The sequence below is a fragment of the Gambusia affinis genome, linkage group LG18 (genome assembly GCF_019740435.1).
Source record: "Gambusia affinis linkage group LG18, SWU_Gaff_1.0, whole genome shotgun sequence".
Classification (NCBI taxonomy): Eukaryota; Metazoa; Chordata; class Actinopteri; order Cyprinodontiformes; family Poeciliidae; genus Gambusia; species Gambusia affinis.
In genome coordinates, this window is record NC_057885.1 from 22,912,996 (window position 1) to 22,940,776 (window position 27,781).

General features: G+C 37.3%; 2 protein-coding genes across 3 annotated transcripts; both read right to left on the minus strand.

Annotated features, from left to right (window-relative positions):
* Positions 1 to 3,903: 3,903 nt before the first annotated feature.
* Positions 3,904 to 5,676, minus strand: LOC122820965 (tripartite motif-containing protein 16-like). Its single transcript, XM_044098724.1, has one exon. It carries the CDS (start codon positions 5,640 to 5,642, stop codon positions 3,906 to 3,908), a length of 1,737 nt encoding a protein of 578 aa, XP_043954659.1. The 5' UTR covers positions 5,643 to 5,676; the 3' UTR covers positions 3,904 to 3,905.
* Positions 5,677 to 6,540: 864 nt separating this feature from the next.
* Positions 6,541 to 27,653, minus strand: LOC122820939 (serine/threonine-protein kinase DCLK2-like). 2 transcript variants are annotated; one of them, XM_044098674.1, is made up of 16 exons: positions 27,377 to 27,653; positions 25,998 to 27,000; positions 19,989 to 20,377; positions 17,228 to 17,354; positions 16,549 to 16,674; positions 16,284 to 16,372; positions 15,613 to 15,682; positions 15,305 to 15,410; positions 14,574 to 14,631; positions 14,293 to 14,412; positions 13,863 to 14,009; positions 13,643 to 13,776; positions 13,025 to 13,102; positions 12,679 to 12,775; positions 12,197 to 12,277; positions 6,541 to 12,092 (listed from the first exon to the last, which is right to left on the minus strand). In XM_044098674.1, the coding sequence occupies exons 2-16, from the start codon at positions 26,425 to 26,427 to the stop codon at positions 11,967 to 11,969; spliced, it is 2,178 nt and encodes a 725-aa protein (XP_043954609.1). In that variant the 5' UTR covers positions 26,428 to 27,000; positions 27,377 to 27,653; the 3' UTR covers positions 6,541 to 11,966. The 2 variants fall into 2 exon arrangements, with proteins under 2 accessions (XP_043954609.1, XP_043954610.1); XM_044098675.1 differs by lacking the exon at positions 27,377 to 27,653 and adding an exon at positions 27,181 to 27,300.
* Positions 27,654 to 27,781: the final 128 nt, after the last annotated feature.

Genomic DNA, 27,781 nt, shown 5'->3' on the forward strand with positions numbered 1-27,781 from the left:
TTTCAGTTCAGATACTTACTTTGGTCTCGATTTGGCCAGATTCAGTAGTGTATTTTCGTATATACAGGATTGCTCCTACAAAATAAGACAAATGTTTCTTTCTAAGAAAATGCAACACATTGCATAGCTGCTGACTTTAACTGACTTCGGTTTACAAATAAACTGATTAATTTGTGTGTTAAAGGACCTCCAGGCCCAATAACCTTTACTCTGTTTTTTTTCCTTACACTGCCATCTAGTGTTCATTTGCAGGTACTGGGCAAGAATTACAAAAGATTCTGCAGATGACTTTAATAAAAACAGATCATTATAGAACAGATTTAATTTAATTTTATTCATTAAAAAATTTTACACCGTTTATTTTCTCATTTTTCTTTCAGCATAAATTACTATTTGTTTTCTTGATGTGATTAATATTACTCGATATCAATTTTTGACACAATATGAAACTTTTTATCCTTGTAATGGTTCACTAGACTTGGATTGGCTGAACAAGAAACACAGGGTGCAATGTCAACATCACAGTCCTAGATTTTTTTTACATGCTGGATTAAATGTTTGATTAAAAGATAATTATGAAGTCAGCATATGACAAATTAGACCTGAGGACAAATAATGCAGAATTTTGTAAACTGCACCAATGCAGTGTAAATCCAGTGTAAATTTAATTGGCACATGGAAAATAGGACTTGTAAACAACTCTGGTCCAACACGAACTCCCACTGTTACCACTGCAGTTTGACAACCATCATCCCAACAAGCAGCTACTTAAACAAAACAGAGATAATGCACCAGTTCCAGTAACTCATTCTAGTTAAACCAGTCCTTAAACCCAGTAAGAGAACATCAATGATGGTTCAGAAATCATTTTACTACTTTTGAATTTACTTTAATCATTTTAACAGCTTGAAACCCAAGCAATCATTGATTTATCAGACATAAAAATAAAATCAATCAGATCATAAAGCTGATGCAGTTTGTATGGTTTCCAACTACTGAAAGTAAATAAGCACAAAAATGTTATTTGATAGTGAATAGTCTTAAACATGATTAGCTCAAAAACTAAGCAGCAGTAGAAATCCAGAGCCATTACTGTCCAGAATTAAAAACAACTCCTCTTCATTCTTTCATTTATTTAAAATACACATCTTGTATAACCTTCTAAATTGATTGATGTTTTTCCTTTGCTGATATGAAATATCCATCCATCCATCCATTTTCTTACACCCTTCTTCCCTAATGGGGTCGGGAGGGTTGCTGGTTCCTCTCCAGCTGCGTCCCGGGCGAGAGGCGGGGTCACCCTGGACAGGTCGCCAGTCTGTTGCAGGGCAACACAGAGACATACAAGACAAACAACCATTCACACCTAGGGAGAATTTAGAGAGACCAATTAACCTGACAGTCATGATTTTGGACTGTGGGAGGAAGCCGGAGAACTCGGAGAGAACCCACCATACACAGGGAGAACATGCAAACTCCATGCAGAAAGACCCCGGGCCGGGAATCGAACCCAGGACCTTCTTGCTGCAAGGCAACAGCTCTACCAACTGCACCACTGTGCAGCCGATATGAAATATGTCAACTGTTATTTTATATTATTAACATTTTGACTAAAATCCTCCTGGAATGAGGTGCTATCCGCTTTAAAGTGATTAGTTAACTCCCATCAGCTTGATCCATAATCTGAAGTTTGCCTAATAAAATATATTATTATATCATATTATGTATTAAAAAGTAGAATTCCAGTAACTCCTTAAAATTGACAAATTTCTTATCTTAGATATAAAAAATTAACCTTTTTCATAACAATAAATAATAATAGAGTAGATAATGTGGTGCATGTGATTTATTAGTTTGTACTTCGATTTGCATGTAAACATCTTTTTATAAGATTTTTAACATCAGTGTAGATAAATTGTGCGGTTTTAGATTAGAAGAACTCCTTTATTTTCACCATTTTGTGCAGTAAAAACTACTGCGAGTTAAAATTCAAGACAACTGCAGCAGTTTCACTTTTTATTCCATCCTCATCTAATAATGGTTGACCTGTTGATCCTAAGTCTGCTAACTGTTATGAAAAAAAGGAGTATAAAACCTCAGTGTTGGCCTCACTGCACTTCCTGTTGCACACAGAATATAATTAAAAACTTTTAACTTTTAGCAGAAGTCAACCAAAACATTGTTCTTTACCAGCCTTTGTCATTGTTGTTTTAATCATATTGTTTAATTTTCAAGTTGCACTGAATTCTCATTAACATGTTTATTACATAACTGCCTCACATTACTGTATATTTTTATGTTATTTAGTTGGTAAAGCACTTTGGGCAGCTGAGTGTGTGGAAATGTGATCTGACCTCAGATCAGGTCTGATCACTAAACCTCTTCTCTTTAGTGTTAATCTTTCATGTTCACCAGGAAATTAATTGTTTCTTATTCTTTAGGTTTGTTGCTCTTTTGTGTTGGGACAATTTCTGTAGCGGCTGTTTAGTTTTTCTGAACTGGAATGTATTTACCACTATTGTACTGTATTTTACACCTCCATACCATGAAAAGTGTGGCTCGGTCAGAATTGGCTTTCAGGAGGCAGAATAATAGTGAAGTAATAAGTAACCATGAGTAAATATTTCTATTTCCTTTCTTATTAAATATCCTTCCTCAATTCATCTTCCACTTTCAATATTCTAGTGGTAGTGAACAGAATTAACATTTTCAGTAGACCAAATAAAAAATATCCATCATAATAAAAAGAAAACAAAACAATTTCAATTTATTTGCTTTTTGTGATCAAAACAAAATTAAACAAGTTATTTTCATAAGTTTTAATTCCTCTAAAAAGAAATAAACGCAAACATAAGGATCAGCTAACCAAAGCAATAAACTGTTAATAATTCATTAGTTTCTGGAATGATAAATGAGTTCAACAATCATCCAATGTACATCTGATTAAAACACAATAACACAGAGTCGATTTATGTTAAAGCTGATTACATTTTTATATTTAAACTTCACACAATGCAAACAGACTTTCATCCCCAGATTTGTGTTGACAATAAAGTTCAAAAACAGAGGATAAGGAAGATATATAAACAATTAAATGAAAATCTTTCCAGTTTCTATGATTTGACTTGTAGAAATGTTTAATGTTTCCTGTCAAAACAAGTAAAAATTAAACCTTAACAGCATTCTAAATGTCAAAGTTCAAATCTTGACCATTCAGTGTAAAATCTTCCTGAATCATCTTAAGGAATCTATTTCCATCCCATATAAAGCTTTTAGATCAGTGCAACACTTTCATCAGGCTTTAACTATTTATTTCTCTATTAGTTGAATGATATAGCCCCATAAACAGTGGACTCATGTTGATGAACAAATGCATGAGTCTGAATGAATCAAAAACATAATTTCTAATCACTGTGAAAGTGAAGAGTAATTATTCTACTTATCCAGTGAGTCTTAAAAAATCAATTGTATGATTGAATGATAATAAGGAATCACATTACTGCCAGAATCAAAATAACCTTGTATCTTTGTGAATATTTAATTACCAAAAGTCTCTCTTTCAATATAAAAACAGGATGTTACACTAAATTAAAACCATATTTTAACAGAGTTAAATCCAGACATGATTGATTAATTTCAGTTGTCCCTTAAGTGTTTTTCTTAGTGTTGGAACATCATCCACTTTATTTTATGGGATGTGTATAAAACTTATTTGTTTGGCACTTTCATAAATATGAAGGAATTTTCATGAATGTTTGTGACGGTTATTAAATAATGACATTTTAATGCAAAGATCACAATTAATGGACTTTTAATGCAAGTTTTAATGTAACTTTTGATTGAACGTGTCATTTTTTTACTAAATAAAGTAATTAAAAAACCCAGTTTGCATTGCTGTTCCTACTCTATTTAACTCTAATGAGCTCAGCTGTGGTTCCGTAATCTAAAAGCCAAAGCCCAGCGTACAGCGGCTGAGTGAATGTTGTCTGGACTCTGTGCAGGAGAGTCATTTTCTTAGAGATGCTGTAGAAACAAAGAACACCCAATTTGTAATTGAGGTACACTCCAACTCTGGAGGAAACTGGACCTGATACTGGAGTTTTAACGTTGTTGTAGGAACAGGAGTAACTATTTGCATCACAGTGCAAAGCCCAGGATCTGTCGTTGAGTCCAAATCCACATTTTTCTGATGTACCTGCTCTGGAAATGTTTTTGTATGTGACGGCAACTTCAATCTCTCCCCCCTTCCACTCAACCTCCCAGTAACAACGTCCAGTCAAACTCTCTCTGCTCAGAACTTCACAAAAATAAGTGAATCTTTCTGGATGATCTTCATAAGGCTGCTGTTGCTTCATTAATGTTACTTTTCTGTTTCTATCCGATAACAACAGAAATCTGTTTGCTGTGTTTGGATCCAGAGTGATTTCTTGTGAGTGTTTTAGAAAGTCAGATCTGGTCTTTGGTTCTGGTTCTGGCAGTAAAACGTCGACTTTACTCACTGTCAGTGAGATGTTTGTTTTTATGTCTGTCAATAGGCCTTCTAGAACACGTTTGGCATCTGACACAGCAGCTGTCACGTCCTCAAAGTGTCTCAGGGGACGGATGTTGATGCTGGATGAGTGTGTAGACTCACTGAGTGCTGGCAGTGAGGGGTAGTTGAGGAGAAACTGGTTGTGATCCTCTGTGTGTGAGAGCTGCTCCAGCTCAGCGTCTTTCCTCTTCAGCTCAGTGATCTCCTGCTCCAGCTTCTCCTGAACATCTTTGACTCGACTCACTTCAGTTTCCTGCTGGGATCTGATCTGCTGCTTCACATCAGAGCTTCTTTCCTGGAGGAGACGGATCAGCTCAGTGAAGATCTTCTCACTGTCCTCCACTGTTTTATCAGCAGAGACATTGATGGCCTCCACCTCCTGTTGAAGCAGCTTCACATCTTTCTCTCGATCCTGGATTCTTTGCTGGACTTTCCTTTGCTTTACCTCAATCTCCTTCTGTTTCTCAGCTCTTCCTGCTGCAATTTGGACTGTTTCATGGCCTTTATGTTCATCCAGTAAGCAGAGATAACAGATACACTTCTGATCAGTACGGCAGAAGATCTTCATCACCTCATCATGACGAGAGCAGATGTGTTCCTCAAGCTTCTTGGATGGATTCACCAGCTTGTGTTTCTTAAATTGAGCAACATCATAATGAGGTTGGAGGTGATTTTCACAGTAAGAAACCAAACAAACCAGACAGGACTTGACAGCTTTCATCTTCTTTCCAGTGCAAATGTCACAGGTCACATTTTCATGTCCAGTAACGTAGTGATCAGCTGTAGCATCTTTGAGTTCAGTCTTCTTTGTATCCTCCACCAACTGTTCTGGCAAGGTATTTTTCTTCAAGTCACGCCTCAGTGTAGAAGTTTTCCTGCAATAAAGGCAGCTGTGGATTCCCTTCTGATCTTTTCCATCCCATAACTCTTTAATACAGTCCATGCAGTAGCTGTGTCCACAGGAAATAGTCACTGGATCCTTCAGTAGATACAGACAGATGCAACAGGAGACTTTAGAATCCATCTGAACTCCTTTCTGTGCCATTTCCCACTTCAGCAAAAAGTGTGTTAAAACATTAATTGCCTCTGCTGCACATAAAGCCACCTGCATGCAGAAAATTGCTCTCCTTCAAAAAACAGAAGCATTCAGTCCTGTGACTTTTCAAGTTCTGCTGTGCAGCTTTGTGAATCTGTTAACCTACTTTTTAGAAGGGAGGAGCCATTGCCAAGATTTATAATGATGTTATCAGGTATCAGTTTTTATGAGTACATAACAAGCATGCCCTTTGAACTTTTACAGCATGTTTTGACCACTTATGAACCTGCAAAAATATAACTTGGATCATGTGACAAATGTGATGAAGAAAACACTTCTATAAAAAACAGATGTATCCCCTAAACATTCACACAATTTTAATACAGTTTTCCAATTTAATTAGATGTTAGGCCAGTTGAAAAAAATAAGAACTTTAACTTCATCAAATCTTTAGTGGTTGAAGTCAAGGACTGCAAAACAGACAGAAAAAAAACACTTTTTTCAGGCTGAAGGTTTATTCCAATTCAGTTCTTTTAAAGAAAGCATGATGAAAATTGTAATTTTAACAGCTAGTAATGCTTACAAACAATAAAAATATTAGGTTGAGAGAACTTGCACATTTACTAATAATACCAGAATGAGTGTGCATGTTTGGATTCATGAGTTTATGAGATTCAAGAAAGAAAATAACATATTGATTTGAGTTTATTAAAAAAATTATTTGGGGTACTCCTCATCTGTCTTGCCTCTTAATGAGAAGAAATGGAAGTTATAATCTTATATACTTGGGTGTTCTGCAGCCTTTTTAACAGGTTTTATATATTTTCGATAGCCACTGCAAATCTGCAGATGTTTCCAAAACATAAAGAAGTGGAGCCTTAAGGTGTTTTCCCCTCTCTGCAGGAAGCTGATACTAAAAGATATCACAGCTGTAGGATGTTTTTACATTTAAAAACACAACATTATACAGCTCTGTCAGCAAGACTTTTATTTCACAGTTTAATTAATCTTTTCAACACAATAAGGGATTCCTCATTTCCACCCAGATCCCAGCAAACATACACATTTTCACCTCGACAGACATAAAGATTACAGCTTATTGTGAGATTAAAACATGTCATTAGAAAACACTGCTGTTCCCACAGTTCCTTCATGGGAAAACTTGACTCATTTTATCAAAGGCATTTCAGGAAGAAGACGTTCTACCCAAAATTATCTACTGTATATATGTCAGTTATTACTATGTTGTAGCTGAGTTAAATGAACATGAAGCTCAGTCTCTACTTTTTTGGAAAAATTTGACCAATTTCCTTCAAATTTGGGATTTTTGTCACTTCATGTAAATGAAAATTAATTTCAATCAATAACAATGAGGCTTGAAGTGAAGTAAATACACACACATGCACACACACACCCACACAAACAAACAAACAAACAAACAAACAAACAAACAAACAGGGCCCAGTAAGTAAAGCCACCTGATTCAATCTGCTTGGGAAAAAATCAGTTCAGCTACGTCTTATCTTTGATTTCCGCATTGCACGGTCCAATAAAACCTGAACACTGCATGTCAGTAAAGCTTTATCTGTGATTTAAAGAGAACTGGCCTCAAGGTTTCAATGGGAAGTTTAGAAAAATGAGAGAGTTGCTTCTCTGCTTTTGGTTACCTGTCAGTGAGACGGAAAACACAGAAAAAAGTGGCAAAAACAAAAAAATAATAATCAGTCATCAGTCAATTTTTGGACTATTTACTGCAATCTTAAATACAAATTCAGATATTACTTATTTCTGCGTACATGCTTTTACCATTAAGTATTAGAGCCGCACTAAAAGTAAAAAATTTAATTAGGAGAATAAAGTCATAATAATGTGAGAATATAGTAATAAAATTAAAAGACTAAAGTTACAATATTACAAGAATACAGTTGTGCAAGAATTAAGTTGAATTCATTAGAATATAGTACTAAAATTATGAGAATAAAGTCATATGAGAATAGTTAGAATATTATCAGATTAGTCATAATATTTAAGTTGTAATGTTATGACTTTTTATAGTAATACCACAACTTTATTCTCGTATTATTCTCACAATGTTATTAATTTATTTTTTTAACATGGCTCTAATGCTTCCAATGTTTTCTTTCAATTCTGGATTCATGTTTTTTGTAAGTTTTCAGTTATCTTGATGCACTACTTAAAAGTTTATCTGCAAGACTAAATAAATTTTGGTAGAACGCTTTTTTTCTTTTACAGAGTTTGAAAAACTAAAGCATTTTTTTAATCAAAGATTCTCATGAACTGAACAGATTTTCTCTCATTTTTGACTCAGGTGTTAGCAGGACAAACAACAACAACTGAAGGCTCCTCTTGGTTTGGTATAAAGCAAAGAGAAAAGAATTAAGACCACTGGGTTCATAGCAGGCATAGAAGGTCAAAGGTCAAGTCGCCAATCCAAAGTTTGGCTGGAGTTTTTCTCCAAGGTAACAACAGCTCAGAAAGACAGACTTGTTGGAATCGCAATAACAAAAGTTGATGTAATTTTACACCTCAGTGACAAGTAGAGAAACCTGGGATGGTTGAAAACAATCTGAGCTCATCGGAAACTTTTACTGTTTTAGTTTAAATGTTTTAGTTTAAGGAACTAAAACATTTGACTGTAAACAACTAAATGCAGCTGAAAATCTGTTTGCATCAGCAAAAGTCAGATTCTTTGACACACATGATTCAAATCCCTTTGGACATTAATAGGAGTTTGTAAAACCGGGGCGTCCAAACTGTGGGTCAGAGGTCATGTTTGTGTTCAGGCCCTGATTTCAAGTCAATAGTGGCAAAAATTTGGCCAACAAACAGAAAATAAGAATTTGAAAATGTGATGTTTTTCTTTTAAAAGGCAGCACTCCAAAGCCTGTTTATGTTTTGGATCTTTAGTGATATACAATCCGTAAAAATATTTTATTAAGAAGGAAACACTTAAAAAATAAAATAAAAATCAAACTAACTTTTGCATCTTTAATAAACTTTGAGGGCTGCCAGTGGTTTAGGTTTGCCATTTGTGGTGAATCATTTGTAACTTCTGGACCAGTCCATGTAATGTTCAGATGCTTCCCTTAAATAATAATTCAGCCTGAATTGTTCAGTTAAAGTTCAGTTTCTTCCAAATATTTACGGCTACAGAAACCTTTTATGTGTCAAAGTCAGCCCATAAATGGTTGAATTTTAACGATTTCAAAGAATTTGAACATTTATAGTTTCAGGAGAGCCTCCAGCCAAACTGTGAGTGAGCGGCTCCAACCAAAGGTCAAGGCCATGGAAAGGTTGCATCACTGCATCAGGTCAATGCGTTTATTCAGACACTTTCTTTTCAAGTTTTATAGACGGGAACTACTTTCCCATTGATGCAAACACCCATCTCAAAAGTTCCTCTTCCCCAAAAGTGAAAACATCAAACAAACACGCAGCTTTGGACAGACAGTTTCATGGAAAGTGCAAATGGAGACGAACGTTAGTTGGATGTAACATGATTATATAAAAGAAAGAGATTCATTGATGTTTGCTACCTTTCTTGAATCCCAAATATCTGTTTTTTTTAACTATCTAAATACTGAAATTACATTTAAATGTCAAAATGGTTTATTAGTTAAGTGGAAAATCATTTTCTTTAGGTAGTTTTTTTTTTTTTGAGGCATTGACGATGAGATTGTTCTTTTCATTTGTAACACTACTTATTCTTCAATCTGCTACTGTTTTCCTACTTCACAACAGACGCACACAGACACTGACAGAACGATATCTACATTATTTACAGTCTTACCCTTTTATCTAAAATGATATAAAGTGAGAAGCAAAGAGCTCATCATCTGGACTTCAGTGGGCCCTTAAATTCAATCCAAATGCATCTTTAAAGCGATGCTTGAACAGTTCAGGTGATAAAAATGGATGTAAGTCAGTTGATCAGGAATAAAACAGAATATCTTAAAGTAGGTGAAAGTATGAAGAAGCAGAAAACAGAAGTTAAAGACTGAGGCTGAATCCCATTTCCAAAGTTCAGTTCAAATCTCTTTTCCAGATTAAAATCTCAATATTTTTTCAGAATTATTACTGACAAAAGTATTTTATCATCTCTGTTATTTAAATGATAAAGTTTCCCTTTAAATCCAGCCAGGTGGAGAAGAACCAGCAGCTTTGGTTGCTGTTAAGCATCTGAATTAATTTAGAGAAGCTGTTTCAAAATATGCAAGACTAATTTTTTCATATATGTTAAAAAATCTGTCAGTGGAACTAGCACTTTTTCTTATCAATGCAACAAACACAAAATCTTACCAAGTATTTTTGTCTAGTATCTTGTACTAACACCTTAATACACCTGAAATAAGACAAATGTAACTTATAAGTAACTTTTCAGCAAAATATAGGAGCTTATTTAAACCTAAATTATTTAAAGTAAATCTTTAAAACTGAGAAAGACGTTCTGGTCCCATTGGCAGATTATTTTACTTATAACAAGACATTTTTGCCTCGTCATCAGTGAAATAATCTGCCAGTGGAACTAGTACTTTACTAGTACTAAAAGTACTTATTTATTTAAAATAAAGCTCCTAACGTTTGCAGAAAACTTACATCTTATTTTACGTGTATTAAGATATTTGTACAAGAAACTAGACAGAAATACTTGGTAATATTTTGTGTTTTTGCAGTGCAGCCTGGATGTGATGAACAGGAAATGGGATTCAGGTTAACGGATGTTTTGAGTTCTGACTTTTCTTTCTTGCTCATTATGTCTTAATGAAAAGCCAAAGTTCAGATTTGCTGCCTTCATTTTCCCGTGATTCTTCCAATCAACTCAAACTTCAGTTGATAAACAAACAAAAAATAAATATGAAAACATTGTTCCTTCAGGAGAGATATTTCCAAAGGTTCTGTATTATTTTTATAAAGATAATTGATAAAAACCAAAACACTGGATCAGCGGCGCAGACAGGCACAGTGCTCAAATATCTCCTCAGTTGGTTGATGATAGAAGAAGACGTGAGTTTTCTCCAGTGAAGGAGAGACAACAGTTGGACCTTTTTCAGATAAATGGAAGACATCCTGGTTTAGCAGGAACTTCAGAGAAGGTTGGATCAGTTCTTATTTGTAGTAAAACCAGTAAAATCCCATTTAAAGTTCATTCCAGACCGTGGTGTTTGATCAGTAGGTCCAATCGAAGGAGTCGGCAGCACCTTGATGGTGTCCGTGGGTTCATGGACGTCCTGCTTGGTTTCAGTGGCGGCGCCTGTTTTAACGGATCAGAACCGGGCCTTGTGCAAAACCTTCTGGGGATCAATTGGCACGCGCTCTGGACGGTTTCCAGGAGACGAACTGGATTTAATACTGGAGAGACTGGTCTGGAGTAAAGAACCAGGAAACTGGGTCCATGTCAGAGGACCAAAGAGAGAGAGAAGCTGAGAAAATGAACTTTGGGTTCATTTTAAAAAATGCAAACTCGTTTAGTTTTCTGGAAATTAAAATAGACTTAAGGCTACTCTATAAACCGGTTTAGAAATGAAAACCTCATTTAGGGAAAAGAAACTAGATAGAAGACTGTTGATTTAGTTTCCATGGAAACAGGAATCAGAATCAAAAGTCCAAACTGGGATATTGGGCTTTGATTTGGAAAAGGTTTTGAGAGGAAAGGCAAATTTCTCAAACTTTTTTTAACATTTCTGACCAGATCTGAGGGAAAATCCTGTGGATGTGTTGAATAAATCTATAAGTAAACAGTGGATTTGTCTGACTGCCAGTAGCTGCGTTTCCAATAATCAAATAATTTTAATTATGTAACAAATCTTTTGTCAGCAAACAGCAATTCTGAAAAAAGTTAACATTTTTCAAGAAAAACTTTTTGAGCTAGGATGTTTTATCAAAATCAGTGTATTTCCCATTGCACAAATCATGTGATCAACAACTGGATGTTACTACTGCTGGAAACGACAAACAAGACGACAGGAAGTAGTTTGAGGAAAATGGTGCCCCATGATTTTTAAAGACCTGTCATTTTAATTGTTGTTTATTTAACAGAAGTGTCGTAATTGTGAATTTGTGGGGTTTTTTTGGGATATCAACGATTTTGCACAGACTTGTAATGGAAATGCAGCTACTGGACAGTTTGGTTTTAGATTAAACGTCATCTCGTCCCTAAAATGATGTTGGGATAACTTCACTTTGTGTGAATTAAGTCACTAGTTGAGGATCAAAAATGTAGTAGAGAATGTTTAATTACATCTGTCTATATTTTAAAGTTTTACTTTCCTAGAAATGAAAGGGAGCCGGTTGCAGATAAATGGAGATAAATGGAGACTTTAGGAAGCTCCCAGTTGGTTGCTCCCAGTCTGCATCATGTTGGTGGGACTGGGATGTGGCCTAAACCAGCGGTGAGGGAACTTGTTTCGTCTCCAGAATCGGAGATTCACGATCCGACTCCTGCGCCTCTTCACTGGCGTGATCTTCAGGGCCGCTCACAGTGTTGGACTCTCCGGGTGCCTCGTCCTACAAAAACAGCAACTTTACCAGCATCACAAATACATTTCTACACGATAAGAACCAAACTGCTGCAGCTGAGTGGGAAAAGTTTTAATTGTGATGTTTCCTACCGTCACCCAGAGGTGGGAGAGAACTTCCTCAGCAGTGAACCGAGCGTCAACGTTCACCTGGAGCATCTGACTGATCAGCATCTGAGGAGCAGGTCATGTGACCGATAGCAGTGAAAGACTGATCTGATCTGAAACTTAATAACATCTTCAGGTCACATCTACAAACATCAGGATGGGATTTAGATTGTTTCTTACAGGTTCACTTTGATTTCTGATTTGTTTTTTGTCATTTTTTACTCCAACTGACCAAGTCTTAGTCTAAAACAAACTAAAACAAATGATGATAATTTGTTTTCTGTTCTTTTTGTCCTGTGGAGAACTCAACAAAATATTAATGTACAGAGATTTTGACTGAATTTATGGTCGTTTTAAAGAACAAACAATGACTTTTATGCATGTTGTTGAATTACCGATTAGCTACAATCTTGGTAAAGATTAACAGGTTGATATCTGACGTTTATTTTTCACAAACTGATCCAAACCTTTGCCGATAAGCTGATGTTGTCCCAGTCTGGAGATGGAAACTCCAGCTTCCCTCTGAGGATCTGATCAAATAGTTCCTCCTGGACGTTATTCTCACTGCGGAAAGTAAAGCAGATTTCTGTACAGTTACAAATAAAACACACTGTGCAACTAATAACTCATTAAAGTTACAAAAAACTGTAATTTTTTAAAGTTTAAGATTTTTAATCTGTCACACAAATGAACTCCCCAACTCGAACATAAAACAGGAAACGTTCATAATAACATGAAACCACCACAGGATGATGCAAATAAAAACATTTATTATTAATTTCCTGGTTAAAGTAAGATGTTGCGTTCACTGACCTTCTGAAAGGAGGGAATCCACAGAGCAGGATGTAGGCGATGACTCCCGCCGCCCAGATGTCCACCTTCAGACCGTAACTGGAGAAAACATCAACATTACTGGTTGTTCACCACCAACAGGATGATTAATCACAGAAATATGGAAAACAAATAATTTACCAAAACACAAAGATAAAAAAAAATTCAATAAAAATGTGTGACTTTAGAGTAGATTATAAAACCTTCACAAACTCCAGATGTTATCACTATGAAAAGTATTTATTATAATTTTATGATTTTTAGTCTCTGGTGTATTTGCAAATATATAAAGTTCATAAAAATTTGAACTTTTAGCTTAAATAGTTTTATTAAAAACCAATAAAAAATAATAAAACTATTTTATTTATGATTGTTGGATCTCTGTTTGTATAAAAGTTGTTAAACGCAGTAGATTTAAAAACAAAAATAAAACTTCCATAACCAACTAATTAAATAAAATATTTAATCAAATGGAAAACAGCAATAAGGGAAATTCACAAGCAGCTTTTTGCCTTTCAGCAGGAGCGTGAGGGCGGGACGCGTCTGTCTTTATGTTTATTCCTCTTTTTTAGTGTTTTAGTTTGACTTCCTGTCTCTCACCCGGTCTCAGCGATGATCTCCGGCGCCACGTACGTCGGCGTGCCGCAGACGGTGTACAGCGGACCCTCCACCACCGTCGCCAGACCGAAATCGCCCAACTTCAGGGACTTGGTGCCGTCCGGATATTCACACACCTGCAGGACGAAACCCAAACCGAGCGCCACAGAGTTCAGGTGCAACAGAAACACTTCCTGTTAGAGTTAAAGGTCTGTTTTGGTACCAGCAGGTTCTCTGGTTTGATGTCTCGGTGGACGATGTTCATCCGGTGTAAATACTTGATGGCGCCGGCCAGGTTGAACACCATGGCGCTGGCGTCTCGCTCGCTGTACTTGGTGGAGGAGGTGATGGCGTCGAACAGATCGCCGCCCTGAGGGAACCAGGAACAAGTTAAACATGGAGAATGAAGCTTTTATTTATTCATTTAATCATTCGATAATGATTAAAACAATGAAACAACAATTAATAAAACAAAAACATTGAGAAAATTCTCATTTTTTAATCTGTGGTTCATTTTACTAATTTATTTAGTTTGGGATTAAAACAATATTAATGCTGTAAGAGCTGACCATGAAAAAACTTTTTTTCTAATTTAAAGTGAAGGTCTAGGATTGATGGTATCTGGGTCAAAGGTCAGAGGTTAATTGAAGGACCTTAACGAGCTCCATGACCAGGAAGAGCTGCGTGGGCGTCTCGTCCACCTCGATCAGCTGGATGATGCTGGGATGCCGGACCCTCCTCAGAACCGCCACCTCGTTCTCTATCAGGTGTTCCTGTCCGGAGAAACGTTTCCACCAAACCAGAAAAAATTTAAAGAAGTTAATAATTACACACAAACGGATGCATTTAAACAGTAAGTTTTGCTGTTAGTTCAGAGGAGAAGAGCGATAATGAAAGGATGTTTTGCGCAGTGAGAGCTGGAGGCAGCAGCTACCTTCCCGCAGCATCGAGCTTTATCGATGATCTTCAGAGCGAACTCCTGACCGGTCGACCTGCAGACACAAACAGGCAGGACGAGTTAAAACCTGCAGCTCAAACACCTGATAAAACCACAAACACAACCAATCAGTTTTACTCTTTATCAATCAGAGAATCCTAAATGTAAACAGATTAATATATATTGTTTTAGTTACGCTATCAATTATTCTGATGATTATTCAATTAATCGATACAGATTTTTTATTTAAGACTTTTTATACAATATTAGAATGGATAACAAAATAAACATTTTACTGTCTAAAATGCAGCAGCAGCATTCCTTTAGAAAAGGGTCATTATTTAGGAAACTAAGCAGCTAATAAAATAATTATGTTAATTATTTTTCTGCTTGACTTAACATCAAAATATTAGAACTGATCTGGTGATCAATTTGTGGATCAATCAGCTAATGACTGGATAGAAAAGGATGTTTTTCTTCTTATAATAATTGAACATTTACAAAGAATTTTTTTAAATCTTAAATAAAAAAAGATAAATTTTTTGCACAGTTTTGGCTAAATTTCTGCTCTAATGGAGTTGTTCTTTTTAAAAATTGCCTTTTTTATACTAAATTACATTTAATTACAACTAATTTTTTAAGATGATGAATTTTTATTTATCTACTTCTTGTTTTTAATTTTAAAAACCATTGAGTTGTTTGATAATGTTTTACAGTGTGAGGTTTACCTCTCCACACACTCCTTCACCACAGCAAAGTTTCCGTCTCCGATCACTTTTCCCACCTTGTACTTCTCGTTGATGGTGGAGGACGAAACGGATCGGTTTCCGTTCACTGAAAGAGAAAACATTCATTATACATTTATTTTATCTTTTTATTAATAGTAGGAAAGTTAAACTCAAGCTGCAGCTTCACCACTTTTATCTGCGATGCTTCATTTTCTGAACCTTCAGTGGGTTTTTCTAATAATAAAGACTAAAGAAACAACTCAAAGACCTTCATTATATTTAATTTTTACTACGATGGAAGCACAAACCTTCCTCTGCATCGTCCGGCTGCTCGGCTTCCCCGTTCACCTCAGTGGAAGACGCACGGCGAGGAGAAATCTGACGATAAGACAACATAAAAACCAGATCAGATCTGAGTTAATACTGGAGGAAGTCTTCTGAATTATAAACTGGGAAGATGTTTTTAGATTTTAATAGCTTTTTCAGAGAAAATGTGAATATATTTGTTAAGAAAGATCCACATTTATGAGCTGCTTCCTTTTTTAAAGCCATTTATAATTTCAAAACCATGAAAATTTGGGCTTTTTAACTGATTTTTATTATTATTATTATTTTATCTGTGATGAGGTTTTATTTGTTTTTCTTAATGCTTCATAGTGTTTGTAATTTGATGCAAAATAAAGGTGATAAACTATAAATGAAAACAGGACAGAGGGAAGAATCACTATTATGTAGGAGAACTGCAGTAGCTTCCTGCTGCCACCAGGGGGCAAACTCTGCTCATCTCTTTTTAACTTTAGCAGCAGAATGAGAGAATCTGACCTTCCTCATTCTGAATGTGTCAGAGACTTTCTTCAGTTCAACACCAACTCTTTTCACAACTTAATTTAAATCAGTTTAATTTGAATTAAACTTTTTTTTTTTTCAGGAAAACAATTTGAGAGGAAACTAGTTTTCAAACATAAATCGTCTCTCTGACCTTTAGGTTGCGTCGCGTCCCGGGACTGGTGGGAGACGGACTGGATCTGTTGGACTTTACAGCCGACTGGGATCCAGACGCCTCATTGGCTGCATGACGGAGAAAAGAGCGATCTGATTGGTTAAAATGTCTTTATATGTTTGGAGTCACCGAGTGATTTTAAGATCCATAAAACAACTGAAAGAACGAATAAATGGACGGATGGATGGATGGACGGATAGTTCTCTAAACCTGTGTCTCCATGGTAACCGTCCTGGTTCCCTACCTGAGCCCGGTGACTTGGTCCTGGATAAACCTTTGGGTGGCGTCCTGGAGGAGGAGAAGCTGGAGCTGCTGGGAGTTTTGGGGGTTTTCTGAGGAGCGGCTGGACGAGGCGTTTTGGTCCTGCACTCTGGAGACGGACAAACGGACGGAAAGGTTTGTTACTTTTTCATTTGGACCACGCAAAAGGATTCATGTTTCTATCGAAAGCAGGTTTTAAGCTTCAGTGTGCTGCATTCTTGTTGATTGTAAAGGAGGCTCCATTTCTGCTTTTCAAAGCTGTAGAGTTGTATAATTGTGTCTGTTTGCAGCCATTTTAAGGTGAGTGTAAACATTGAGTTGGGGGCGTGGCCAGCAGCAGATTATTTGGATTTAAAATGACAGGAGGCCTTAAAACAAGTAAAATCTCATTATCTAAGAATGAGTTTGTGCAAAAAATTGTTAGGCCACAAATCTACCCTAACCTGTTCAACAAAACATAATGAGTCACTCATAAGAAAAACTTTCATGCATTTTACGCTTCAGGGTCACTTTGATGTGCAACACTGTGGAGTAACTTTGTGTTTTATAACACTGAGCAGAAAAATATCCTAGATATCCAGAATATTTAATCAGATTTTGTATTTGAAACAAACCTAAAGGAGGTCAAAGTTCAGCCTTCAGCTTCTGTTTCTGTTGCTTACCGCTCACGAAGGTCGCCGTTTTCCCAGAATGCGTCAGCACAAAGTCGTCCTGCGCGTAACGAAACTTCTCCGGCCCGCACGCCATGAACACATCGTCATCCCCGAAGAAATCCTGCAGACAGGTCAGCTGCACACACACACACACACACACAGACACACACAGACACACACACACACACACAGAGAGAGAGAGTTTGATTCAGTGACTGAGGGATTTCTTTGCTATGCAGCGCTGAGTGGAGGACAGACGGGAATATTTAAATCATGTTTGCAGCTCTTCAGCAGACAAGGAACAAACACACGGAGACTGTCTTGAGGATTACAGACAGTGTTCATCAACACGCATTTATGCAGACGGAGAAAACGGAGAGAGAGGAGAGGTGAAGAAAAGAGGGATCAGCAGAAATATGAAAGAAGGGATTAAACAGAGGGAAGCTGCAGCAGAGTTCACACCAGGTCGGCCACACGATAAACTGTCTCAGGATTTACTGCGATAAATGATAATATTGTTCAGTCAACACTGGAACTGGAAAACCTTTCAAATGTCCAAAATAAAACTAATAATGATGAATGAAATGTAAATATAAACCCAAGCAAAACCAAAAGTAAAGTAGATTATAAAGTGTTAATGTGAATAGTAATTTATTGGATTGGGTGTAAAATTAAGTTCATACTTCTACATAAACTTCAAACTAAACCAAACAAAATGAAAATAATGCTAATCTGTGGTTCAAAATCTAACAAAATCAACTCAACTTAAACCAAATTTAGCCTAAAAATGTGAAAGTATTTGAATATTTTCTTTTGCTAATTAAAAATGTGATTCATTATTAGCTATATTATTGAAATGATGACATTAAATAATGCATTAAACTGTTAGCTTCTGGCTAATTGGGTTCATCCCTGAGTTTAGGAGCTTTTCTGTGTCTGAAAGGTCCATAAATCAGAATTAAGAGGCTTAACAGGAAAGTGTTTGGGTGCAAGCAGAGAGAAAACGGTTAACGTTCATTTCTCTCCAGAGAAATGAAGGATTATTTTTGTCTCTACTGTTTTTGCTCTCCTCCCAGAAAAACCTTCGCTTTCTATTAAAGCTCATTTTACAACGCAGAGGTTCAGGTTCCCACGTTTTATACCGACTGTTTTCATTTTCCCTTTGGGAAATTGAATTGAATTGAATTGAATTGATTCTGCGCTACAGACTCGTGCTAATGCTATTCTGTTTCCACGGCGACGGCAGCGCCTAACGATTCCGGAACTGGATCCTCGACAACTTTCCACGTGTCGGTTCCTTGGCGAGCCAGTTGCCATGGAGACCACGCCGCAGGGTGAGAGATGGCGTTTCTCTCCAAGCAAGCTGAGACGTGAGGACGGACACACACACACACACACACACACACACACTTTGGCCTTGCTGCATTCATGCTGAGACCGACAGAATAAAAGCTTTCATTGGGGCTGAAATGCCTTCAAAATAAAAGTCCCTGTTTAAAGAAAGAAAGACAATCAGCTGTTTTATTTTTGAAAAAGGGAAAAAGAATAACTTAAGAGAAAAGGTATGTTGTAGGTTTTACGTGACTCCTATAGATAAATGTTTTAATATTTTATGAAATTAGATGAAAGGTTTAATTTGAAAAGAAGAAACTTTGCTTTTTAAACCAAGAAAAACTAATTTATGTTGTTTCGATTTTGTGATTTCAAACTCCAAAACATCTCAGCCAGTTTAGCTCTGCATATATTAAATATTTCCATTTCAGAAAGCTTCCATTAAGATCCTAATACATGAAAAGCCACTAAAAAACATTTTTCTTTGCACTTTTTGCAGCATAGACATGCACAAAACCTTACGAGCAACGTTTTAATGTGAACAAAAATCATTTAAACGCTAAAATTAAACAACTTCTGCAAGATTGCAACCAAGGATGCTTTTATTTTGAAGGCAGTGAATGCTGCTTTTATTACTCTTAAGTGGATGCTGCATCCACTCTGACACAACCAGGGTGTGTTCATCTCTGCGTGACTCAATAAAAGGTTTTTTTCTTCGCTCAGAACCGAGCTGCGTTCACAACAACAAACGTCCTTCAGTCCGTTTTCTGCTGCCTCTGCTTTCCTTCAGCTTATCTACAACTTCAAATAAAAACCTCTGGGTTTAAAAATAGCTCCTCCGCTCGGTCTGCGATAACTTTAAATCCTTACACCAAAGTGAGCTGCAGAGAGGATCAGAGCGCATTCAGAGTGTTTAACAACCGGACTTCAGCTGACGGCTGCAGTTCTGCTGAGCGCCAAACGCCACAGCACGACCCGAACTGTGAAATAGCGGTTCTGTCGAGAAGTAATTCTGTGATGCACTTTAATTTGATTTCTGGCTCGACTCAGACGGCTTTGTTCGATTCTCCTTCCCCTGATGGGAATCACAAGCTGCTGTAAATGGTAAAGATTTTCTGATTACAGCAGAAAACGCAACAGAAACGCAGTGAAATAACCATAAAATCAATAATTCAGACAAAATACAGAAAATAATGACATTTCATAACAATAAAGTTTGCATTTTTTAAGAAAATAATGTCTTTTTAGTGAGAAATAATTGCGTATTTTATTGAAAAAATATGCAAATCTCATAAATCTAATTAAACCGATTAATCGTCAGAATAATTAGTTGTAGCTCTGATCATATCTGACACATTTTGTCGTGTTTGTTTTTAATAAATTGCTGTTTTGAGGAGATTTTCAGATCTTTTGGTGGACCAGTGAAATCACGCCCCACCTGCTTCCCGTCCAGGGTGTAGAGCCTCTTCACCGCCCCAGAGTCCAGCTTGATGGCCTCTGTAATGTCCGCCAGCACCTGTTCGAAGGAGTGCGCCGTCTTCCTGTTGAGCAGGATCCTCACCGCCTTGCGCGGCTTCACGCCGCTCCGGATCACCGTCACCAGTTTGGGTTTGATGAAGTCTTTGCTCTCCCTGCCCTCCCGACCTTCGGGCCGCTCTTTGGCCACGGCGCCGGCGGTCGTCGACACGCCGGTGGACGCCGTCGGGGTCCGGCTGGAGGCGGCGGCGGCGGTTCCAGAACCGGCGCCGGGCTTCCAGCTGGTGACGGAGATCTTGGTGTAGTCGACCTTCCGGTACGGTTCGTTAGAGGCGCAGACGTAGCACTCGCCTGGACGGAAAGGGAAGAGTTAAAAAAAACAAGAATGAAGCATTTAGAGCAAAATATCCACGAGAAAATCAGCAAATTTACTGTTTAGATAAATCTAATAATCGATTATTTATGACGGTTTATTAAACAGAAAAAAAATTAGTAAATTCAAGCCAAAGAATCTGAAATTTTCAAATTACAAATTGCCAAATTTTAAATGTCCAAAATTTTCCAGTTTTGAAACTCAAAACTTTCATTAATCTGAAATTTTTGAGGTTTTTGTTGCAAATTTAAAATTTTTCGAACTCATAAATTTCCTTGTGTTTTGTAGAAACTTTCTCAGATTAACCCATAAAACAAAATCTTGTTTTCTTCCAGAACATTTACTGGGAATAATCTTAAAATTTCTGGGGGTTTCCTAGCAACAGCGCCAGAGAAATTCTGAGTTTTCAAACTCAGATTTTTGTGTTTTGTTTTCTAATAAACCTCTGAAAATCTCAACATTTCAGATTTTCTTTCCAGTTTTGAAATCTCAAAATGTTCTTGTTTTTTCTAGAAAATCTTAAACTTTCCAAGCTCATAAATTTTCTTGTTTCTGACATTAATCTCAAAATTTCAGTTTTTTGATAGAAATTTATTCTACTTATGTCTTCACTGGCCCTAATATGTTGTCACAGACAACAGAGAAAAATAACAGCTTGATGCAGAAAAACATGATGCCAATAAACTAAAGTGACACTTTTAATAAATATTCACCTGGTAATGAGGAATTCACTGTTTCACATATTTTATTCTTTCATCTTTTATTTTTCTATTCTGCAACCTAACAGGCTCCTAATTTATTATAATTTATGAATCTGTCTAACTTTACTAAGACAGATTTTCTGTTGGTATTTAATCCAGCTGCCAGTAAACAATAAATAATAAATTCAACATATTTGGAAAATTTTAGCTCTTTATTCTGTGGAAAGACAGTTGGCCCTCTTGATAAACTTGATCAATTAATCAATTTTAGATTAACTTGTTAATCAATAACTTGCATCCCTGACATATAAAGTGCAGATCAGACGACATGTTGAAATACGAGGCAGTAGATTGAAGACAAAGTGAGTTTGAAGGAAACGTCGGTCATCAAGTCACGTTCAGGATCCCAGCAGAAAGAAATAAACAAACATTATAAATCCATTATAAAACCACTGAGCTCCTGTTTTTATCACCTCTGTGCTGCAGATATTCTCCTATAACTGAGACGTTTTCTCTGTTTTCAGTCACTCAGTTCAGGATTTAACTGGCCGATTAATAGCAGCGACACCAAACCAGGCAGCGTCAGCATGAAGAGGTTCAAAATATCTGCTGTAATGGAGCAAATATCAAAACTCAGTTTTAAAATGCAAATTATCAACAAGCTGATGAACGACTTCATTCTGCTGCTAGACGGATAATAATCACCTTTACTCACGTTTTTCAGCTTAACATGCAAATACTGCAAAGAAATTATTTTATTTTATTTTGTAAAGTTTCTATAAAATATTTACAACAATCAACTTCTATTCACATTGTTTATATTGTTTACATTTACATTACAAACTGTCTTCTTGTTTGTTTATTTTCAAAATACATTCAAGAAAATACATTTATTCTTTTTAAAAAACATTTTGGTTTTTCTTTCATTCTGAAACCAGAAAGTGGAAAAATGAGTTTCCCTGCAGTAAATATTTATGAGTTTTTAAAAAAACAAAACTTTTTCAATAATGTAGTTTAAAATCTACCAGAGTTGAATAGAAATCCATTCAAGAACAATGTCAAAGACAAAAATATAAAATATAAAAACAAATCAAGAATATCACACTGAACAGAAACAGCAAAATTACAACCTACAATACTCTGCAGTAATTAAAACTGAGTGAAATTATTTATAAAAAATGTACAAAATGTGTCCAACTATTTAAAAAAGAAAAGTGACAGTAAAACTGTGCAAACAACAAAAATGTCCGAATAACAGCAGGGATTTAATTTCAGATTAGAAAAACTGCAGATTGCATCAGAGATGGAAACATTTCTGAGTTTGTTGGGAGCAGAAATGTTTTCAGAGTCCAACAGCAGCTGGGAGGAAATATTTCATTTAGCAGGACCGACGGCAAAAACGTCCCTTAGGACATAAAACTTGTCATTGTGGTTGTACATATTGTTAAAGGAAGTTTAACAACATGTACATGTAAAACTGACAAAAACCAAACCAAAGGACTAATACGGGTTAATCTTCCTCCTCATCATCACCGTGTCTCTTTGTCCGTCATATTTCACAGACACACCGTCCCTCCTGTGCCTCCCTCTCTCCAGTCATTGTTCAGTGATCTTGACTCTCCATGTGTCGACTTTCCCTCTGAGATTCAAATGAGCTGGACAGAATCGCTCTGGGTTGTTATCCAAATACCTCAGTGACTGACCGCAGAAACACTCCAGGCCCATTCAGCCGGGTTTCATTCTCACTTTAACAAAAAGACTGGATGGGAACCCAAACATTTAGGCTGCGTTCACATCAACCCTCTTAGTCCGTTTTAATCAAACTTTAGATCGTTTGCCTAGAAAGTCTGATTAGTTTGGACCAAAAATGTGAAAATCTAAAAACCTCCGTCTCAGTTTGGTTGAAGTGAACTCTGCTGCGGTTCGAATGTATAGAAAAGCAAAATATTTAAACAAACCAGAGACCACTCACAAAGCAGGAAGGAGACTGCAGCGCAAGGCATGCTGGGTAATACAACCAAAACAAACGCGGTAGCCTAGCGCTACCAGAAGAAACGGCTCATTGTTTTTGCAACAGACTAAACAGAAATCCTAAAATCACTAAAATCTGACGCCACTCCATTTTAGTTTACATTTCATGTAAAAGGTCTTCTTCAGTAGTTTCTGTCATTTCTAGTTGCAGCGCCCCCACAGGTGAGGAGGGGAACAGGTTTTCCGAACGGTTTGGTTCGGTTGACACAGTGCAGTGTGAAAGTGTTGTAGTTTTAGTCACCAATCAAACTGAGTCTGCTGGACCCTGAAAACACCCTTAAATTCAGCTACATTTTCTCCAGTAATTCTGCTTCTTACAGATTTTCACTGATTCTCTCCACATTTTCTGACCAGAAAACTTCCTGAGGTGGAAAGCAGCCAGTCGTTCAACAGAATGTCTTCATGTTTGTCTAGAGAGAAATTTTAAATGATGCATTTCCCACTTTGGACTCTCGGATTAAATCCGTCACGGTCCATTCTGAGTGTTAAGTGCTCAGAGTGACGACTCTGTCTGTTAGAGCATCTCCGGCTGAACGGCTTCCTGCCACTAATGTTCATTAGAAAACCTTACAACCAGTCCGACATCAATATTGATGATAAACTGCTGATACTAAACTGCTGCTGCTGCTCAGTTTCTCTCCAAGTCGCTTCAGGCAAGAGAAAACATTGGAGACGTTGGTAAAATTACCCAGATAGATTATTTAATGTCTTCAAGCTTTTTATCGTATTTGCAGGTTAATCATTTTGTTTATATTTCAGTTCTGACAAAGTTTCTAAAACATTTTGAATTCAATGTGGAAACTTAACCGAGCTTTGAATATTAATGTGTGAGCTCCCTGGAGAGTTTCTGTATTGATCAGGAAATACTTCTTCCTCCCTTGATGTACACAGAAATAAATAATTCAAGTGTGTTTGCACAACAAACAGGTAAAGAGCAGGATGACAGTTTGATGATGAACCAATCGGATGTTATCAATCAATATTATGGACAGTTAAACTGGTGATAACAGAGGAATTTGGCCACAAAGGAGAAAATGTTTTGACATGTTTCAACTGTTTACAAATAAATGGAAATAAATTATAATAATGAAGAAAATAGTTCAAGATCTCAGGTCATCATTTAAAAAGATTTAATCTTCAGAAGTATTTAGATTCTCAAAGTAAAATGGTTATTCTCATAGTTTTCATTATAAAAGTTGTTTCTGAGCTGCAGAGTTTCTTTGGTGACGTTTCGTGTATCCTCGGTGCACAAAGTAGCGTCATCACAGATCCTTCCTGTTAGGATTAATTAGACTTTAACAAACTAGATAAGAGTTAAATCCAGCTGATTTCCATCATGTTACTGTTTTTAAGCACAAATATCTTGTACAGTTTTTTTACACAACCAGTTGCACATTTCATTTTGAGTAACGCAGCAGGAGTGGGCATTTATCATATCACTCATTTATTGTGAAAGATTTTTATCATGATAAGAATTCAGATTTACATTTATTGTTGTCTTGATAAATTTCAATTACTGATGATAACTGGCTGAAATGTTAGTTTTATTATTTTCTTAACTGTTTGCTCCACATGAGCATCATTAAATATCAGTAAATTAGAAAATATTAGTAAATGCAATTAGAAATTGTCCAGTTTAGTGATATAAATGACACTTTGAGTGTTTGTGTTTAGAGCTCTACTGAATCCAAGCCATAGTTACCTAAAAAATAAATAAATCATAAATAGCATTTTTATTGTAATACCACAAAATATTGAAATAAAATTCGTATCCCCACCTCCACAATGTTGAGCAAAATTCAGTAACTGTACAGCAGATTTTCTCTTGTGTTGCAGATTACAGTCACTTCACGTTTCTTCATTTTACCGTCAACTTCCTGTTGGTAAACCCAGTTCTTACATCATTAAATGAAAACCATGTGTTACTTTTGGGGTTAAAGGTGAAGTCACTGCAGATATCACAATGCTTTTCACTCACGGCGTAAAAATGCCAGCAGTCAACATTCCTGCCATCTTTAAGATTCTGCAGATGTTTATCACACAAACAGAACCGACTCAAATCTGGAGGCTTAACTTTTGGTTTGGTTCTTATCAAGTTTGATCAAAAAACATTTTTTAAAATCTTTGAAAGCTCTTTTCTTATACAGCTGCAAACAAAAAACTCTAACTTTACTATTAATATTGGTTGAACGTCTAAGTTTTCACTGAGGCTGTTAAAAAGCTGCAGGTCCAACCGGACTCTGTTACTCAGACTGAAGTCTCAGTTCATGAGTCGGTGCACCGGATATGTTCCTTTATAATCTTTATTTTATTGTTGGAGCTAAAAATTGGTATTCAAAACTGATCAAATACAAGAAGAAAATGCTTTAGCCTCTCAACCTTTCACTCTTTGGTCACCTAGCAACCCACTCATTCTTCGGTTACCTAGCAACAACCTGTTCAGTAACCTGCGCAGCAGAAGTTTCAGGTTTTGCTGCTGCGCCTCATAACTGCATAAAAATAAAAAACAACGGCGCTTGAGAGGAAACTGGGAAAAAACAGGAATGATTCCATAACCAGTTTGGAAGTATATCAGAAATTTAAAACAAAAAGTAATTCAATAATCATCCATTTTGACTGATATAAAACTCTGATATCAAGATCAATATGTTCTTCAGCCATATTGTCCAGACTTATAATAAAAAGCCCTTCAAGTCCTTCAGACGATGATGGAAACATTGTTTTGAAATGAGCCGATACTGTCATCGTAATCCCAAGTATCATTCACACAAAGCAGAAATCAAGATGAATACCTTCAGCTCACCCTACTTGGCCTTAGCTGAAAAATCAGAAACCCAATCCTGAAATAACGGAGGACTGGTCTTACCTTCCACCAGTTCGTCCATACTGGTAATCTTCTTGCAGCCATCTATGGTGTAGATTGTACGAACTCCTTGCGGCAGATGAAGGTTGTCTGCTAACGATCGAGTTAGCTCCATCAGCAGCGCGTCGTACGACCGGAACCGGTCACTAGAAACAGCGTACACCAGGCCCTTAAAGTACCGATCCCCATTGCGGTAGAACCGGACCTTCTTGGCCCGCTTCTCTGAGGTGAGGGCCTGCAGGGTGCGGGTCCGGTAGTAGCTGCAGTTGGCGCTGTGGGCAGGACTGGGAACCAGGCTGCTGCCCCTGGAACTGGGGCCAGAACCCCCACCGCTGCCGGTGGAGTCATCCCGTTTGGGTCGGGTGGAGCGTCCCCGGCGAACCTTGTTCCGTTCGTCGAAATGCTCCAACTCAAGGGTCTTACTGAGAGACATGGTGAATGAGGTTACAGTTGCACTCAGAGATCATCCGATTTAAGATTCATATTCCAAAAAACGAGTCAATTCTTGGTCAAGTGGTCCGAACCCAGTTCAAGAGGGCTAATATTCCCATTCAAACCAGTAATATTTGGTCCTCAAACAGTATCAGGATTGGCAAAATCCAGTGGTGATCTTTTATCACCAATTCTGGTCCAGTGTGGTTCAGGAATGTTTTCACATCAGGGTGTAAATCCAGTGGTACTCTACCAAAGTGGAACAGTGGACCTTAAAAATGCTAAGCTAAGAATTTAGATATCTTATTGTTGGGCCAATCAAGAACCTCAGAGTTCTAGATGAACACTAAGAGGACCTGCCAATCATCTTTGACCTCATATATTCAATCCCTGAGGCTAATTCACTGCAGTCTCTCTGACCCAACCATAACCTCAGCTGTCTGGCTTTCGAACAAACCAAGCGAAACCCGTCCTGCTTAAAACCCAAATCAATAAACCATTATCTCTCTGATCCAGTTCATTTTGGGGCTTTTTGGCACAGGTCAAAGTTTAATCCGCAGTGTCCTGTCCATCCCTGAAAAGATATGCAAAAAAAAAAAAAGACAATGAGATGGTTTGAACTGACAAGACAGATTCACCCAAATCATGTTGGGTTTTTTACTGGCGGATGCTAAATATTACCACAACATGATCTTTAATCTTTTTGTTGCTTTTTAAAAAGAAGATTTAGGTAAAAATGGGTTGGTTTGCCCACCTTTTAGGAGGAAACCCTGTTGGGAAAATCCATTTAAATCGAGAACAAAATGTTGAGATGATTATAAAACCTGAGTACAGTTTGTTTGTCTCTCTCTCTTCATCTCATTGACTTTATCCATCAATCCGACCCGCTGCTGCTGCTAAGCTGCTGACAGTCCCTTCACCCTGACAGACAGACAGAAGGAGGTACCTACCAATAATGCCATGAAACCGGTTTGTTGCTAAGGAGCCTTTCTCCTCTTCCTCCCCCTCCTCACCGCCGCCGCGTTCCGCACCGTTCCGGCGGATCCAGTTCGGGCGAACCGCTGCGGCCGAGCCTAGCCGCGCCGGGCCTGTGAGTCAACCCGGGACGCGGGGATGCAGCGGCGGCCGGTTTCACCTGCGGAGGAGCGGGATGCGCGGAGCGAGGCGGCGGACAGCAGCATGGCCGCTGCAGCAGAGAGGAGACACCGGCTGGATCCACCCCGCCCTCCCCGTCCTCTCCGCGGCTGAACGTGAACAAACGTCCCTCCTCCCTCTCTCTCCGCTCCCATTGTCTATCTCTCTCTACCGTCTCTCGCCTTTCTCTCCTTTGTCTGATTCTTCTTTTAAATAATAAT

Excerpts from the sequence above, each read along its gene's own strand:
- LOC122820939 (XM_044098674.1), bottom strand. The coding sequence starts at position 26,427 with ATGTCTCTCAGTAAGACCCTTGAGTTGGAGCATTTCGACGAACGGAAC. Across the intron at positions 16,675-17,227 it reads AACGGCGACCTTCGTGAGCG|AGTGCAGGACCAAAACGCCT; the intron begins GTAAGCAACAGA and ends GTCCGTCTCCAG. Across the intron at positions 13,103-13,642 it reads GAGATCATCGCTGAGACCGG|TTACGGTCTGAAGGTGGACA; the intron begins GTGAGAGACAGG and ends TGTTTTCTCCAG.
- LOC122820965 (XM_044098724.1), bottom strand. The coding sequence starts at position 5,642 with ATGCAGGTGGCTTTATGTGCAGCAGAGGCAATTAATGTTTTAACACAC.